General features: G+C 41.2%; 1 protein-coding gene across 10 annotated transcripts in view; it reads right to left on the bottom strand.

Moving 5' to 3' along the window:
* LOC144687329 (protein FAM53A-like) overlaps positions 1-19,625 on the bottom strand; it is a 109,341-nt gene that overhangs the window by 25,533 nt on the left and 64,183 nt on the right. Inside the window, exon 4 of one of the 10 annotated variants that reach the window (XM_078553302.1) lies at positions 16,144-16,404. The exons of the other annotated variants lie outside the window; for them this stretch is intronic. Coding sequence (XP_078409428.1) covers positions 16,159-16,404 — 246 coding nt within the window. The 3' untranslated portion in view covers positions 16,144-16,158. Of the gene's footprint in view, positions 1-16,143; positions 16,405-19,625 lie in introns of those variants that run through there. 10 annotated transcript variants of the gene reach the window in all.

Here is a 19,625-nt window from a genome sequence, read left to right as displayed (position 1 = left end):
CCACAAACACCACCAAATGTTTGTTGAAGCTGTCCACCACCGACACACAGTGGCAACAGTGTGTACCATCTACAAGATGCATTGCAGAAACTCACCAAGGCTTCTCTCACATTCCATCTAGAAGGACATGGGCAGCAGATACATGGGAACACCACCTGGAAGTTCCCCTCCAAGCCACTCACCACCCTGACTTGGAAATATATGGCCATTCATTCACTATCGCTGGGTCGAAATCCTGGAACTCCCTTCCTAACAGCACTGTGGGTGTACCTACACTACATGGGCTGTAGCAGTTCAAGGAGGCAGCTCACCACCACCTTCTCAAGGGCAATTAGGGATAGGCAATAAATGCTGACCTAGTCAGGTAATTGCTAGATTAAAAGAACATTATCTAGCAAATTCATCTTCAGAAATAACCTGCTATAAGAACATGAAGACCATGCCGTTGTCCAAGCAAGTCAGTCCACGCTACATTTTCTGCAATGATGCCAACTTTTTAAAAAAAAATCTGAATTTGTAGTGTCAGGCACAACATTACACTGGAAATTAATTGCTTTACAAAGTGCAAGCCTTTGCCTTTACTCATATGCAGCTTTAGCCAACTGTAACCACAGGAATGGTCAATCAAGTAAGCTCAGGGTGGAGCGTGACCTATTTCAACCAGTTGCTTTGTTACCTGCACATTTATGTTTCACCAAGCCCACCTTTCCAACAGCCAAGTTTAAGTCTAACAGCTACTGAGTGGTGCCTTAAATAAAAACGTCAACTCAACACTATGTAAATGCCTATCACAATTTTAGCTTCTCACAACAGTGACTCATGAGCACTTAAGATCCTGTGAATTTTTTTTTTTAAAAAGCAACCAGTTATTCCTTCCAACCACCGGATATCTTCAGGTGCCAAACTTCTAATTTTGGATCATGGTGCACTATCTGTAAAACACAGCATCTATCATGTACCAGTAACTGGAACGATTCTGGAGGATTCGGTCCACGTTATATATGAAAGTTTTCCTTAGTACAGTGCAAAGTTAACTCTGAAAAGGCAGGAGCAAGAACAGTATGTCAATAAGCAATTAATCTCGTACATTTGGTAAGTACTCACTTTTCTGTTACACCATATTCACAATCCATTTACCATACATATAATAAATGGACAGCCTTGGAAGGTAGAATTTAGAGAAGGCCAAAATGCATAATTTTATTTTGTGCTGTGCCAATGAAGTATCTACCAGCCTGCCTCTTTGGACCAGACAGGTGACTTTGCAGCAAATTGCAGAAACAAACTCATTGCTTCAACCAAAAAAAACATTGCACAAGGTTTCCAGCTCCATAATACTCAAATGCTTGACAATGTGGTGGAGGAGGAAGAACTTCATTAAAAAAGGAGCACTTAAATGGCTACTGAGGGGTCTTAAACAGGAATGGCCCTTGAATAGCCTGCTGTGAAACATCCGCCGCACCCCCCCTCACCCCCCCCACCCCAAGCCCTTGCCCCACCACAGTAGTCATCTCAGGAATGTGTGCTGCAGCAGATTCTAAAATATGCCAGCTTTAATTTTTTGAAATCTTATTGAAGTCCTAATTGCCTATCAGCTGAACATAAACTATTGCATGCATACTACCCCTTAACCCTCAGACAAATGGAATCCCCAAATATCAAGAGCATGCTGGAGGAACTACAGCACAGAAACCACAATTCTGAACATGTACAAGTGCACAAAGATTCAATTCCTACTGGCAAAATGCATTGAAGAAAATTATGACAATCTACTCAACCAAACCCGTTCCTACCTGGAGCTCTCCATGAAGAGCATAGAGGGGGGTATCACAGACAAATTCCTGAATTTTGTTACAGTTCTACAGTGCAACAATTGATGCTATGGCAGGAAAAAAATATCAGCATAGTTTACTTATCTGATACAGTGCACCAAACTGGCACTAATGAATAAGTGTGAAACCACCTATAAAGGCTTTGCATTAAATGCAGATGAGATTTCTGCTAAAACTAAACAAGTGATGTTGATATTGGGATTACTAAGATTTGTGCATTGTTGCACAAGCAATAGTCATCTTCTACACAGAACCTAATAGTATCTCAAGTTTCCTTCATGTATCTTCAACAATACAACTTTCATTGGGGGAGAGTGCAAAGGAGACACAAAGCTGGTCAGGCTTCAATATCAGTCCACTCAAATAATAAATAAAGTACCTCTCTGCTTAATATCCCACATATTCCTAGTTGGCTTCACATTGTCTACCCTGGATGAACTGGAGATCACCCAAAACTCTGCTGCCTCTTTCCTAAGTCCTGTTCCCCCAGCATCATCTGCGTTTGCTGACCTACACTTGCTCCCCTCCTCCCCAACTCTAATCTCCTCTTCAATAGCTTTCCCTTCTCAACGCCCATTTCCAACATGGGCTTTGTATCAAGGAAGAGATGCTGATTAGCTATCCTTCAGGGCTCAACTCTCTTTCATCTTGGAACTAAATGAACAGTTTAAAGCACAACTGTTTACAACCAGACATTCTCAACACTCTTCTGGGACTTTTGGAGATTCAGTCTCTCCGCTGTTAGCACACAGGCTACTGCCACTGTCTCTAAGCGTAAATATCTTGCACCTCCTTCCCAATAAAAGAAGCTGGGCTCCCTTTAACCTCTAACAATCAAACCAGCCAGGTTTGCTGTTAGGCTGACTTCAGGTCACATGAGCCCCTGACTTTTACCTTTAAAGACTGTCTCAAAACAAAATCTTATAAGCCTTATAACTAACAATCTGCCCTTATACCTCATGTAGCTTGGTGCCTAATTTTGATTTTCATGGGATTTGATTTTCATGCTCTGTGGGAAAACTCACCAAAAATATCTCGTTTTAGAAAATGTTGCAATAAGCAGTGACTATTTTTCCCCTCATAGGCAGATAATCAGCTGAAATGGTTTCTCTTCCTGTTTCCACAGTTACCTCTGGTAATCTGCCCCCCCTCCCCAGCAAGGATCTCTACTTGGCCCCCTATTTCTACATTCTGTAACATCATCTGAAAACACATCAGTTTCCATGTGTATGCTGATGATATCCAACCCTACCTAATCAGCTCTCTCAACACCTTCAGTGTCAGGCTGTTTGTTCAACATCCAGTACTGGGTGAATGGAAATTTCCTCCAATTAAGAACTAGGAATACTTTAACTCTGGCTCACATCACCAACTCCATCATTCTCCTGAGTCAGACTGCTCACAACCTTGGTATCAAATTTGATCCTGAGATAAGCTTCCTATCACCACGATCACCAAGAATACCTAATTTCACCTCCATAACAGTGTCCAATTTCACCTTGCCTCAGCTCATCTGCTCTCGAAACCCTTAGCGATGCCTTTGCTACCTTATACTTGACTATTCCAATGTACTCCTAGTCAACCTCTCATGGCCGACCCTCTGCCAACTTGGTCATCAAACTCTGCTCCCTATATTCTTCCTCTCACCAAGTCCTGTCCATCCAACAACCCTGTGCAGTCTGACCTAGACTGGCGCCCAGTGAAACACCACTTAAAATTTTAAAACATTCACCCTTGCTTTCAAATCTCCATTTGGCCTCATCCCTCCCTATTTCTGCCATCTTTTCTAGCCCTACAACCGAGATATCTGCATTCCTCTAATCCTGACCTCTTGAGCACTCCTGATTTTAATTGCTCCACCGTTTGTGGCAGTGACTTCAGCTGCTTGGGCCCCAAACTCAAATTTCTTCCCTGAAGCTCTCCGCTTCTCTGCCACTTCGCCCAGGCTTTGGTCATCTGCCCTAACATCACCTTGTGGCTTGGTGTCATATCTTGTTTTATAATGCCCCTATGAATCATCTTAGCATGTTTTATGATGTTGAGAAATACTATATAAATACAAGCTGCTATTGCTGCTGTTGAGTGCAACATGTCTTTTTTTGGGTCAGGAAAAAATTCAATTTTCTGAAACAATGAATTAATGGCGGTCATGAACTGTCATGGAAAATATAAAGAACAAAAAAGGCAAGAGGTGATGGTTAGCCTACATATACAGCATAATAGAACTTCAGACTATGTGCAGTTCTGGACTCTGCAAATTAGGAGTGGATGTGGCTTTAGGGAGGGTGCACAGATTCACCACAATGCTGCTAGGTGAAAGGAAATATAAAGAGGTTTTGTAGCTAATTGCATCTGGTCATCTCCTAATGAGGTGTTGATATGACTGATGGAACCAAAAATTAAGTCAAGATATTCTTGTTCTCGGTGTATTATGAACCACACATCATATCTGCAATAGAAACAAATGTCTTTTTACCGCAAAAAGATGAATAATCTTGTTGAATCACCTATTAGAACCATAGATAAAACACCTCTTAGAACCATAGATAAAACTAAAAGCGCATAACATGATTTTAATTTTTTCTTCAAAATTTTACCTATGATTAGACAATTTTAAAATTAGGGATTGAATCAAAGTAAGTGGTGTGCATTATTTCCTGAAGTACTAACTCGGAAGTGGCTCCAGGATATAGATAGAAAACAAAGTGAAGGCAGCTTTTTAGCTGATGAAGGAAGATTTCTGGGAAGGTAACGGTGAGGGTATATTAACTCTCATCTCAAAATCTTGTAATCACAGCATTGCTTTGATGGGCACCATTACCATTTCCAGTCACCACACTAACCAAATGCTACACATAAACAAAGCTAATGATTACAAACAGAAGTTCTTTTTTTTTTTTTGAGTAAAACTGTTGCCTGGGCACAGATAGAGTATCTACGCAGAAGGTATTTAAAACATCCAAAGTTGGCACTATACTGTGCATAAATATTCAGAAACAAATGGTGTGAATCTCTTGTCGTTATATAAATGGGCATTTCTGGATATCCTATCTTCACAGAACCTTTTGTATGCAATGTCTTAGGGGAGCTGATCTATAAGTCTGTGGCAAAAGGCAGCTCAGCAGCTGGTCTAATCGATACATGCCCTAAGTGCCCTCTCTCAATGGTTCAATTCAACTGAATGCTCAGCCTGGGACACCTGATCTCCTGTCAGAAATGAGGGTTTATGTCAACAGGTGTATGCGTGAAGGGAGATAAATAAGCAATTGAATGGATTTGGCACACACACAAAGAGCACACTGCTTTGCAAACTGGCATAATGTGGTTTTTTATTGTACATTTAGTTGCACAGCCCTAAAGTAATGTCGGCATCGAGAAAGCTGGTTTAATAATATGCTCAACCAGCTGTTAGTCATTTCTTGAAAGGGCATTATACCAAGAAACCTTCGAGTGAACAGTCTGCCTCAGGGCTGCTCAATAGGCACCCATTCATTTTCTTTCATAAAGTAATTGAAGTAACCATGCTGCTTGCCAAATAAACAGGAGAAAAAACCCTCTTTCACCCACAATGATCTAGGATTCCCAAACAAAATTACCATGTCAATTTTCTACTTTAATTGAACTCAAAATTGGCCTTATTTGAAGTTTCAAGTCCAAAAGCATTCCAGTTAATCTTCCCCTCAACCTGATACTCAGTTAGGACAGTCAAATTTAAACATATCGTCACAGTTCTGTTTCTGGTTGGCCCAACAGGAAATATGCCCGAGTAGCATGGACAAAGATCTTCTTTCTCTCCACAAGCCCCTTTCCAGTCACTTAAATACGAATCAAAACAATACCATTCTGTCATTAAACAGGTCATTGGTCAGAACGCATCTGGAGTACTGTACTTGGGTATGCCCGCCTGCCTCCCACTTTGTGATACAGTGACCTTGGAAAAGGTCCACAGGAGAACTATGAAATTGATTTCCAGTTTAAAGAGCCTCAGCTATACAGACAGGCTCAAGGACCTTGGTCCATTTACTTTGGAGCATTGTTGGCTTAGAGGTAGCCTGATAAGAGATCTCTAAAATATTGAAGGGTTTGATAGCATGTCTAAAGGTAAACTATTCCAATTTAACAGATTGGGGAGGACAGGGAGCCAGAGTTTAAACTATGCAAGAGTAGGAATAGGCTGGATGTTCAGTGGATCTTCCATTCCCAGAGAAATAGTGTGTCTCTGGAATACATTGCCTGCTGGGTGTGGTGGGTGCTGACCACTCTGCATGCCTGCAAGAGGTAGCTGGGTGAGTTCCTGTCTGGGAAATAGATTGTATCTTATAGAAAGCAAGTGCCTTTCCAGATAACACTGGGCCCACATGATCCCCTACCTCCAGTCTGTACACCTGAGGGGCCAGGGAGGCTCTGAAGAGTCATACATACTCAAAACATTAACTCTATTTCTCTCCCCACAGATGCTGTCAAACCTGCTGAGTTTTTCCAGCATTTTGTGTTTCAGGCTTCCAGCATCTACAGTATTTTGCTTTTAGCTTAGGGTCAGAAAAGGGGGTCTGCAAAATATTTTGTCTCTCCCCCAGGAGATAAGACTCACTTTTAAAGCTAGGATGAAATTTTGCAATATTATCCTCCAGAGACACTACCAACAGACTGTGATAGCAGAATGTCTGCTGGGTCAGTTTGAATAAAACTGAGGCTGTGTGGCAGAGCTCTAGCTACCAAGAGCTCTAGCAGGCAAGATAGCTCATCTATCCACCTCACCTGGCTTTCAATGCCATGTATGCAGCTGTATATGTGCATGCAGGATTGGGCACTTCTGTCATTAGTACAAACATAACGAGTGAGGTTCATCTGTTGATTTTGAGAGACACCCCCATGACCGCAATCGAAACTAATGACATACCCTGCGGGTCCATAGCTACCTCCATATTCAACTGTAGGAACGTGGGGAGGGCAACTTCCCTGCACATAACTGGAATTCTTTTCCTACAGATTTTATTCACCCACTTCATTTCCAACTGTACCAATGTCAAAAATATCTCTAATTAAACTATATCCATTCACCTTAGTTGAGAACCTGTCCTATCTCCTTAAGCCTATGCATTGCCATAGTTTTTTCCCCAAATGCCATTGTTTTGTTTTACTTGGGCTGCTTCAGTATCTGAATGGTGCTGAATATTGAGCGAACATCTTCACTCTGACCTTATGATGGTGGCAGGATCATTGATGATGCAGCTGAAGATGGTTGTGCCTTAGACACTACTGTGAGGAACTCCTGCAGTGGTGTCCTGGAACTGATTGACCTCCAACAAGCACAACTATCTTCCTTTGTGCTGGGTACGACTCCAACCAGCGTAAGAGTTCCCCAACCTCATCAATTCCCATTCACTCCTGTTTTGCTAGGGCTCCTCCTTGATGCCACACTCTGTCAAAATGCTGTCAAGGGCAGTCACTCTCACCTCACCTCGGGGGTTCAGCTCTTTTGTATATGTTTGAACCAAGGCTGTAATGATGTCAGGAGCTGAGTGGCTCTGGCAGAACTGAAATTGAGCATCAGTGAGCAGGTTATTGCTAAGCAAGTGCCACTTGATAGCCTGTTGATGACACCTTCCCTCACTTTACTGATGGAGAGTAGACTGATAGGGCCGTGATTGGCCGGGTTGGATTTGTCCTGCTTTTTGTGTACAGGACATATCTGGGCAATTTTCCACATTGTTGGGTAGATGCCAGTGTTATAGCTGTACTGGAACAGCTTGGTTAGGGGCACAAGTTCTGGAGCATGTCTTCAGTACTATTGCTGGAATCTTGTCAGGGCCCAAAGCCTTTGCAGTACCCAGTACCTTTAGCTGTTTCGTGATATCACATGGAGTGAATCAAATTGGCTGAAGACTGGCATCTGTGATGCTGGGACCTCCAGAGGTTACCCTCAATATTCTTCCTGTGGGCCCCTCCAAAACTGGACATAATAATCTATGCATTGATACATCAAAGCTTTATATATAGAGCAATTACTTTAATAGCAATGCAGCTCAAATCCTCACCCTGCAGCAACCTCACTCTAGTGCACTTTTAACAATTTATTATCCTGAATCTCTCCTGTTCTGTTGACATGCCCAGAGTTTCCTAACCCTATTTGCATGACCCTGTACTTGTCCACATTAAATATTATTTACCATGTTTGAATCCAGTTACCCAACTTAGCTAAATCAGCCTGCATCCTATCGATTTGTTCTCCAATACAAAGTCCTGGGCACATCAACAAACATGTTATCATTTAATCTGTCCTCCAGATCATTAATGATGATGGGCGAAGACCTAAGAGGACTGGTACGAACTTCTCTTAACCAAACCCCAGATCAACTACCATTAACAACAGCAACATGTATGAAATTTCAGCCAACTCCCTAGCCTGTGTTGAAGGTTCAGTAATCCATGAGATCTACATCTTTCTCCCCAATAGCTGTTTGGTAAGTCAATCTCATCAGAAATAGCAAGAGTGAAAGCTCATTCTATATAAACTCGGGAGCAGGGAGCTTCTGTGCTTTTAAGAAGTATTTGGTCAATTTCCAGAGATTTATTGGAATCATATAGTAACCCCCATCTTGACCCAAGATATCACACAAAACTGCAAGGCCGACCAGTGTAAAAATCATGGCAATATCACAGCCTATGAAAATAGCTGGGAGATTTTGCATGTCATCAATTCCAAATCTCATTTCATTTAAACTGAGATGTGCACAGGGGACTCTGCAGCACAATTGTGATGATTAGCCACTAGCTTGCCTGTCCTTTGAAGTCCATTGTTAGGATGTCCCCACTGTGGAAAAGATCCACAGAGGTTCTGTGGCCACTAACTGGTTTACTGATTAATTGGAAGTTTGCAAATTCTCAGGTATTCGTAAATTTGCCGGCTCCTGGTCATTTAAAAAAAATACTGACTTTCTTTTTTCTAATTTTGGCAGCTTGTAATGTGACACTGAGTTATAAAATACTAGGATCTGCCATGGCATTGCACAAAGTGAGCCAGTCTTTAGGTGAGGTGGGATTAGAGGACAGAGGATTGGGAGAAGTAATTCAGTGTTCATTTTGAAGTCATACATTGTCTTTAATTTTATATAATATTGACTTTCTATTATTAATACTTAAAAAGGCAAGGCAGGTCACTATTTGGGAAGCAGAGAAGTAGAGTTGGTTGATGAATGCCTTTCCCTGCAGTACAGGCTGAGCAGCTGGGCATTAAGACACACTACAGCACCACCTCTGGCAGGAGGGTGACAAATTTACATGAACACTACGTTTTCAGTGGGGCCATAGGAATGAATAATCGCTTAATTGACACGATACATACAGTAATATATTAAAAGTCTTGAATCTGTGTATGTTAGGTATGCTGTGGTTTCATTTGGCCAACCAAATGCACTAAAAATTGAGTAAAGTTTGAATGGAGAAAAAGTTCAAAGCATCATTTGTTTATTTTTTTCCACAATAATGGCTTCATGCTTGAAAGTCACATTATTTTGAACTTAAATAGTGTTTCAAATTTGTATCATCTCATGACATGCAATTTAGAAGTCTCAATCAACTCACTGTCCTTGAAGTAATTTCTATAATCACTGTTTTGTTAAAATAGTCCATTTATTTGTTCAGCTCAAGTTGAAATCTTGTGAAATCCTATTTTTCTTATTCATGCCAGAGGTAGAAAATGGTGCTGGGATTTGGCTTCAACGACGTTAATCCAATAAAACTAAGGGGTCAGGTGATTTTCTTTAGACTAAGAAATACTGATGCCAGCAGCACTGCCATAGGCTATTCTCGATGAACTCAAAATAAATGAAGAATCAGGTGGGATCCACTGCTCTTTATGGTTTTGTGCATAATTCATTTGCCTTTTAAGGTGTTGGACGCTATGATCTTATTTTTGAAACTGAAATTAACTGAATATTACAGATGCACAAGATTGTGTTTTGTTGTAATTTGAGTTACTAATTTGTGTGCCATGTGGAGGTTCTGAAGAGTGGAATTTGGTAGATTTAGTATGCTACATTGCCACCTTCTTGGTTGGAGAAACACAACCAGTACAGGGTGCAGTGTCACAACTCCATTTGTGAGAAAATAAAATTCAGAACAACAAAGCATATGGCTCAACATCAAACAGTTCCACCATCCTCTCCAACTGACAGCAAATGTCTTTCACAAGGTCAAAAAGAATGCTTCACATCATGAACCCCAAATCTGGAAATGCAAACTCACATTAGGGCAAGCAATTGAACTGGCATTGGGAACTGCTTAGTCTGCAAATAGCAAATTCACTGTGCCACTTATCAAGGGGTGGAAGCAAGCCAAAATGCAACATCACACAAGTGTTAGCATCTACCATACAACAGGCCAGGACTTTACTTCTCTAATTTTCATATGGAGAATTTGTTTCAAACACAGAATAGCAGGTATTCGAGGGGGCTGGGATTTCACCATTGGAAGGTGGGAAAATTAAATCAAATAAATGTGGGCCATTCAAATCTAAAGGTGAAAAAAAACAATGCAAAACATTTTGTGGGTACTTCAAAAAAAAGAGTCAAGTTGAAAACTGGTATAGCAATTGTCCTAATACATTTACAGCTGTGCAATAATTCACCCAGCAATTCTATACGCATTGTCTGAATCCCTAGAGTACACGTCTTCAATTCCCTCAGACAGCTGTGAATATCTGATCTAGACAACTGTTATAATTTGGAATGGATTCACTACTAATTGTGGAGAAGTATTAAATAATAAGCGTACTAAATTCAAAACGAACTTCTAATTATGTCCTTCCTCACCTTTTCAAAAGACTTCTTTAAAAATAAAATATAACAAAGTTTCTAGGTACTTCTTATAAACAACCATCTGATTACTTTAAGGTTGGCATCTTTAACTTGATCTTCACAATCATGGAATAGTATTTCAAACTCATCAACAGCAGACACAGCTGTTTCGTTCAACCTTAACAAGTGGCTATCAGGTAAGGAACAACAACTTGCATTTATATAATACCGTAATGTAGGTAAATGTCCCAAGTGCTGTCTCCTGTCACTGTAACACCACATACATAAGGTCTAGCTCCCTCTGTAAAAGGAAGGATTATTTACACTTTGGCTTTAACAGAACTGAGATTAGAAATTACAAGTATAAAATAGTTTTCAATCCAACCAATCAGGGTTGTAAATACCCACTTGTATCTCAGTATTGATTGCAAATGTCTTTGCATTATAGTTGGGTGCAAGTACCATTGGAGGCCATACTTCCAGTCATCTTATTCTAGTCATCTAAGCTCTGGAAGACTCTCATTAAAACTTGCCACTTTGACTAAGCTTTTAGTCCCAATATCATCTCCTTTGATTCAGTGTTAATTTTTGTGTTATTACTCTCCTATGAAACGCTTTGGGACATTTGTGTGTTCAAGGTGCTTAATAAATGCAAATCGTTCCTGTTGATGCTACTGGGTCTCTCGTAGCCAGCAACAACCTCAAAAGCAATTTGCCATAGCAAGAAAAGTCTCGGTTCAAAAATAAAAGGCCTGCACAATTGGCTTTGCAGACATTGTAAAGAAGCAAAAACAGCCACAATACTGAATGGCACTCTCACCTCTAAATCATAAGGCTGTGGTTTCAAGCTTCATTCCAGGATTCAAGCATATAATGGAAGATGACAATTGAGCACAACATGGAATGCCTCCTAGAAATGCTGGTCTTCAGATGAGGTACGTATTAACCAAGTTTCCAATTGTCTGTTCCAATGATTTAGGTGAATGTTAAAGATCCTATGCCACAATTTAGAGATAGGAATGCTATTGACCTCAAAGAGCATACAAAATAGATATGGCACTTGCAAATATACTATCTGAAGGTGAATATTCTATATGGGCAGGGTAAGTTCAGCATACTTCCTATCAAATTGCTACTTTTTATTTATAAAATGCCATTGTTAAATGTTACATATATTTAACAAAGAATAGCTAGCTAAATCTCTAAATCTGTAGTTGCTTTTGCAATTTCATTTTGTTAACTATTAGATGAACAAATGGAAAGATACAATATTGCAACATGGGTATACAACTGGAATTTTGTGACACTTTTCAGATCAAGACAATATACTATCATCTCCTTCATCCCTTTATTCTTAAAGCTTTTGAAAGAAAATCTTAAGAGCAAATAACAGGTTGATCTCATACAGATGAGATAAACATTAACAGGAAAATGTGTGCATATCCAGTCTGTAAATTTTTGTTACATGTTTTCCTACTCAGGAAGACATTTAGGGGGGGGGAATGTGAATGCAGAATATGATCAGTTTTCCTTGCATCATGAAGAATATATTACACTCACTCCTGGTCAATGCAAGGCATCTGCTATAAAATGCATACAATACTAATATTGCAAGTTGAGACAATGTGGAACCACAGATGATCATGCTTTTATATATCAACTTACCACATTTCAACATCTCAGCCAGCCAGGGCACCTTTCAGGTGGGCTCACAGTAGGAGTGCACCAATTTACTTCCACCCCCTGGCAACAGCAGTGAAACTGCTTGGGTTCACAATCCAGGTCACTAATGGCATCCCAACAAGATCATACTAACCTGAAATGCTTCCTGTAGTCCAAAATATAAAGTTTGATCAAGGATACTTAAGCAAGTGCCAGGGGAACTGGCACCTAAATCTCAGTAAATTCAGGAAAAAAGAGTGGGGGAGGGGGGCAGAAAATTATTTGAAAATAGTGGAATTCCACTCTGCCATGGCAAGACACAGGCTTATTTCCCCAAACCCTCTGCACTGCACAGAACCACACAGAGATATCAGGCACTTCCCAACTTTTTTTGTTTGGCTGGGGGCAGGGCAGGTGGTTTGAGAATCAGTGGGATTGCAGTGGAAGGGGGAGAAGGTGCCTTGAGCTGTTCTTCCAAGTTGACAATTTGGATTGCTGCGAGTGGTATTGGTACAGGAATGGAAGGTCAATGCCAGCAAATGATAGCATGCGTCAAAGACCAGTGTAAAGGGCGAAACACTGAAGACAATGTGCAGAAAAAAAAGGATTCTCATATCTAAAACCCTGGTGACAGTACATCTGGAGTCAACCACTTTACACATTCCCAAGGAAGGTCACAGTTCAGATATGAATGCGAAGACAAATCCTGTTGTTGCAAAGCATTTTACTACATATTGAAATACTGAACCCATCACTGGACAGGTCATTTATGAGACCATTCATACACACACAAGTATAGAAATCTGACAGAAGTGAACTGTCTGATGTAATGACATAACCATGACAGCCTCTTACAATTTATAAAAAATGACAATTTTTCCAGAAACATGCTTCAAACCCACACATTAGACATTCCAGTGCAATCTCTTGGAGAAAACAAATGCTTCAGTATGATCCACAGAATGTAGTTCCAAATAGGCAAAGATTTGAAAGGCCACTATTTTGCAAGCCAGCTCCTTCTAATGTAGCTAGGTGGTATTGCACTACAAACACCAGGCATGGTTGAGATGATTAGCTTCCCAGGATTAAAACAGCCATTTCTGTATTTTGGTTTTAATGCTATATACAAACCTTAGAAAAACTAGCAAGTTCAACAATACAGGTCAGCAAGCAAAGGGGTAATGGGTGAATGCGGCTTGGTACAAGTTAGAATAGGGCCAGCAGGGTTTTGGGTGAAGAGAAAATTATGGTGCACGGCAGATGTGAAACTAGCAGGAAGTCAGTGGAATAGTCAGTTCTAGTGGTAACAAATGAATATTTGGTGTATTGTATAAAAATTAGACCCAAGACTGACTCTAACTGAGAAAATAAAAAAAGCAGTGAATTGAGTTACTATCAGGAACTTCTGGAAGTATGATTTTTATGCACAAATTTCTTTCCATTCTTTTTTCTGCCATATTGGCAGAACAATAAACTTGCAGTTGTATGCAATCTGAATAACTAGGCCTGAAACTCATTTTCCCAGTTAACATTGGCCATTGATTTTCTGTATTCAACCTCAGTCACATCCTTCACTTAGCCAGCTGGAAAGCCTGACTGTGCTTCGTAAGTAGGATAAGAGCTTTGGCAAAAACATCTATTTACTGCTTTTCGACCACGAAGTCAAATTATAATTGGGCTTCAGTTTCTACAAACCAAAGAAAGAAATTTCAGCATAGCTTAGAGGTTGATCTAAGCCAACGGAATGTGACATACCGCTGGTTTACTTTTCACATATTATCTGCCTTACTAATCAGTCCAACGATCTCCAAAAAAAATGTATCTTTTTCTGAGAGCTCAATACATCATTAAACACCAGCTTGTGGCTTTTATCAATGTTTTGATCTTATACTTTTGCCCAAGAATCATACAGGACATTCAGCCAAACATGCCTGTTTTCTGAAAAAGCGGTCCACCTGATCAGCTGACAGACAAATCACCTTGCCCTAATTAGGGTCCAGCCCAATGGATAAATTTACCACATACTAGGTATACAGAGCAACTGTTTGATTCGTGGTGTGGGTTAGATACACAGTGCTTGCTACGACAATTACAGGTAGATTCTGTACCTTTCGCGACAAAGGTTCAATGCTCTTTCCAAGTTATACACATGAACAGCCGCGATCAGCAATGTGTCACATGGGGAATAAACAGCTCCTGCAAACCCATAAGCAATGTTCCCTTTAAGATTTGTGCATGCACAGCTGTGTGTCAATCTGTGGTGCAACAAGGCAGCCACATACAGCAAGAGAGAACACTGGCAAGGCTGGGGAAATATTAACTAGATTTCCTTTTCCTGATCCTATAGAGTAATTGCTGCTGCAAGATTTCCACACCCAACAATGAGACTTTAATAGCTCGTCTAGTTGAAGTGTCATCCCACAGCAATTTTTACACTCAAAAATACAAGAGGCTACCAAAAGGCCTAGGTACTGGCACTAATAGAACCATGCTCCAGCACACCTTCAGGGAAGAAAACAGTCTACTCCAGGGCTCGATTTTTAAAAGCAATATTTTACAAGCCCTTGAAAAGATCCTGCAATTATTTACGGTTGGAACATTTGATTGCACAGTTCCCACCTCCAGTTAACTTACCTTTCACAAATCAACTACTCTTATTCCATATTAAGCTGCATTCATGTATTACAACTGAGCAACATCCAGATTGCACATTACACCTTGATATCAATACTGCAAGTTCATTAGTACGCTCCACAGTCTGTACACGGCGTTCTGACAGTATCGCAGATGGATTCCAAGGCTGACTTGAATTCTATTGTTTAGACTTGATGCAGTTCAAGGGCCTGCGATTAGGGAGGTTCACATTTTGAAGAGAAAGTCCTAAATTCAAGTACAGCGATATGGTTCTTGGCATTCTGCCACTACACATCTAAATTGCTGTAATCAACATGGTGCTCATTTAAAATGCTCAGCAACCACAAGGCAAATCAATGTTTTTGAAATGTTTAATTAGAAAAAGCAAAGCAATGGTTGCATTTCAAACGATCCAAAGCTCTGAAACAATGCAACATTTATTATTTGGGAGGGAAAAACTCAAGATATGTAGGTGAGCAGGGCATCAAATGACTTGGCATCAAAAAAAAATCTTGAGGAGGGAGAAGTGAAAGACACAATCTTTGAGTAATTTGTCCTATAAATCGAACATCATTGTGTTATCAACTAAAAGGGTGACACAGGTTAATAAGGTCATTAAAATAGGAAGCCAAACACTGGCTTCATTTCTAGAAGGACAGAACTGAAAAGCAGAGACATTTTAAATGGAATTCAGAAAGAAAACTCTCCACTGGTCTGAGTCATACCTAGCACAAAGAAAGATGGTTGCGGTTGTTGGAGGTCAATCACCTTAGTTCCAGGACATCACTACAGGAGTTCCTCAGGGTAATGTCCTAGGCCTAACCATCTTTAACTGCTTCATCAATGATCTTTCCACCATCATAAAGTCAGAAGTGCAGATGTTTGCTGATGATTGCACAATGTTCATTCGCAACTTCTCAGACACTGAAGCAGTCCACGTCCATATGCAGCAAGATTTTGAAAACATCAGGCTTAGGTTATAAGTGGCATATAACATTCGTACCACACAAGTGCCAGGCAATGACCACCCCCAACTCCAAGACAGAACCTAACCGTCTCCTCTTGACATTCAATGGCATTACTATCATTGAATCCCCCACTTTCAACATCCTGGGGTGTTACCCTCGACCAGAAACTGAACTGAGTCTGTCACATAAGTACAAGAGTAGTTCTGAGGTTGGGAACTCTGCTGAGAGTAACTCACCTCCTGACTCCCCAAAGCCTGTCCACCATCACAAGTCAGGGGTGTGATGGAATACTCCCCACTTGCCTGGATGAGTGCAACTCCAGCAACGCTCAAGCAGCTTGACACCTTCCAGGACAAAGCAGCTCACTTGAATGGTGCCCCATCTACCACCTTCAATATTCACTCCCTTCATCACTGACGTAGTGGCAGCAGTGTGCTCCATATACAAGATGCACTGCAATAACTCCAAGGCTCTTTTGACAGCACCTTCCAAACTCATGATCTCCATCACCTAGAAGAACAATAATAGAAGATGCAGAGGAACACCACCACCCGGAAGTTCCCCCCCACCCACCCTCCCCTCGTTGGGAGGCTGAAGAGGCTCAAGGCAGCAGAAGTGCTGCTGTTGACAGGCTCCAGGTAGGGCTTGGGAGAAACCTTTGAAAGCTGAAAAGGAGGCACAGAGTCGATGACTGAGGTAAAGGTGACCCTTTGGAGCAGTCGTGTTCTGTTTGCTGTGGTCAAAGAGCTGGGGTTGTGCTCGCCAGTCGGTGCTGGCGTGCAACCTTGGGAAGTCAGTGGAACGTATCTCAGGAGAAGACATTAAACCATCAGGTGATGAGCAGCTGTTGAGGCAGTCCGAGTTGGAATGACTTCAAGGGAATTCAGAGGCTAGATCTTCGAAATCAGTAAAGGGCACGTGAGGAGACAGAAGACTATGCAGGAGTTTTTAAATTCTTTTACAGGATATGAGCGCCGGTGGCTAGGGCAGCATTTATTACCCATCCCTTGTTGCCCTTGAGAAGGTAAGATGGAGACTGAGTTCATGGGGTAAGTTCTGCTAAGTCCTTTTCAGGTTTTAACTATAGATTAAGAATCAAGATCTGACAAGTACTAACCTTCAAGTAAGTTTGGTTAGTTTGTTAAACAGAGTGAGATGGAGACTGAGTGAGTAGCCAATTAGGTTCACATGGGAATTAAGTGAATGGGGGAAAAGAGGTGTAGCATACAGAGGAATTATTCTAAGTGAATAAGTGAGTAATTAAATTAAGTTAACTAAACGACATAAGTAACAATGGCAGGACAGGTGTTATGTTGCAGCTGTGGCGTGTGGGAGCTTTTAGTCCCCAAGGTGATCCATGACAAACACATCTGCAGAAAGTGTAAGCAGCTAGAGGAATTCCAGATCAGGGTTATTGATCAGGAAGCCAAAATGCAGACACTGCACAACATAAGGGAGGGGGAGAAATACTTGGACACTATGTTCCAGAAGCCTTGTAAAATAGGGTCATCTGTTCTGGTCAGCAGTGAGGGACAGCAGGATATGACCGTGAGTGAGGCAGGTAATAGGATTGAGCAGACAGTAGGGGAGGAGCCTCAGGCTTTGCAATTGTCAAACAGGTTTGAGGTGCTCACAACCTGTGTGGACGAAAGCGAGGTCTCCAAGGTGGATGAGCAGGTTGGCCATGGAATCATGATATAGGAAGCCATTCAGGCCAGGGGGAGCAAACAAAAACGTGGTGGTAGTAGGGGACAGTATAGTGAGGGGGATTGACACTCTTCTCTGCAGCAAAGAGCAAGAGTCCAAAAGGCTGTGTTGTCTGCCTGGTGCCAGGGCTCAGGACATCTGCTCAGGGCTGGAGAGGAACTTGCAGTGGGACGGGGAGGATCCAGTCGTCAAGGTCCATGAAGGTATCAATAACATAGGTGGGACAAGGAAGGAGGTTCTGCATGGTCAGTATGCGAAGCTAGGTAACAAATTAAGAAACAGAACCTCAAATAACCTCTAGATTATTACCTGAGCCACGTGCAAATTGGCATAGGGCAACTAAGGTTAGAGAGATGAATGAGTGGCTCAAAGACTGGTGTGGCAGAATTGGGTTCCAGTTTGTGGGGCACTGGCACCAATACTGGGGAAAGTGGGGGCTGTACTTTTGGGACAGTCTACACCTGAACCATGCTGGGACACATGTTCTTGCGAATTGCATAACTAGGGAGATAGAGAGGGCTTTAAATTAAACAAGGGGGAGGGGGGTGAGGGATCAAGCTTGGGTAGGTGTGGCAAATCAAGGAGTAGATTCAATGCAGGAGACCATAAGAGTAATATGGGAAATGAGGATCATGGAATGGCAGGAAGGGATAGGGAGATAAAAACCTAAGAACAACCAATAGTCAAGGCCAGATGTTACAAAGATAACAAAAAGACAAAACTAAAGGCTCTGTATCTGAATGCGCATTGCATTCATAAAGTAAGCAAATTGATAGCACACATTTAAGTAAATAAATATGATCTGATAGCCACTATGGAGACGTGGCTGCGGGATGACAAGGATTTGGGCCTGAATATTGAGGGGTATATCATGTTTAAGGAGAATAGGAAGTTGTAAAGGTGGAGGGGTAGCACTGTTGATCAAGAATGGCAGTGGTGCAATAGTTAGAGATGCCCTTGGTTCAGGAGATGAGGATGTAGAACCATTTTGGATGGAGATGAGGAATAGTAGGGGGAAAAAAAAATCACTAGTGGTCTACAGGCCCCCAAACAGTAGCCACAATGTAGGTCAAAGTATACAAGAAGAAATATTGGGCGCTTGTGATAAAGGGAAAGCAATAATCATGGGTGATTTTAATCTACATGTAAACTGGAAAAATCAGATTGACAGTAGTAGCCTGGATGAGGAGTCCATAGAATGCTTTCAAGATAGTTTCTTAGATCAGCATGTTCTGGAACCAACCAGAGAACTACAGGTATTTAAAAAGGAAAAGAGTTTGCAAAGTGAGTGCCGGTCCTCTAAAGAGTGACAATGGGGAGTTAATAGCAGATAAGGAAATGGCAGATGAAATGTGCAAATATTTCGCTTCTGTCTTCACTGTAGAGGATGCAAAAACATTCCAGTAAAAGCTGTAAATCAGGAGATGGAAGGGAGGTGGGATGTCATCCTAGGGTCTAAAAGAGGTGGCAAATGAGGTAGATGTGTTGGTGTTAATTTTCCAAAATTCACTAGATTCTGAAAAGGTTCCATCAGACTGGAAAGTAGCAAATATAACCCAAGACCAAATATAACCAAGAAGGGAGAGAGGCAAAAAAAACAGGAAACTACAGGCCAGTTAGCTTGACATCGGTCATGGGTAAGGTGTTAGAATCGATCAAGGTGGTTATAGCTGGGCATTTAGAGAAACTCAAGGTCATCAGGAAGAGGCAGCATGGTTTTGTGAAACGGAAACCATGTTTAACCAATTTATTGGAGTTTTTGAAGGAGCAACATTCACTGTGGATAAAGGGTAGCCTGTGGACTCTTCAAAGAGTCATACGGACTCAAAAAGCCAACTCTGTTTCTCTCTCTATAGATGCTGTCAGACTTGCTGAGTTCTACCAGCATTTTCTGTTTTTGTTTCAGATTTCCAGAATCTGCAGTATTTTGCTTTCATTATAGAAGATTGGCTGGTTGGCAAAAAATAGTATGCATAAATGGGTCTTTTTCTGATTGGCAGGGTGTGATGAGTGGAAACCCACAG

This window comes from Cetorhinus maximus, chromosome 1, assembly GCF_964194155.1.
Source record: "Cetorhinus maximus chromosome 1, sCetMax3.hap1.1, whole genome shotgun sequence".
NCBI lineage: Eukaryota > Metazoa > Chordata > Chondrichthyes > Lamniformes > Cetorhinidae > Cetorhinus > Cetorhinus maximus.
The sequence above is the reverse complement of the archived record's forward strand: the minus strand, read 5'-3'. Positions and strand labels throughout refer to the sequence as shown.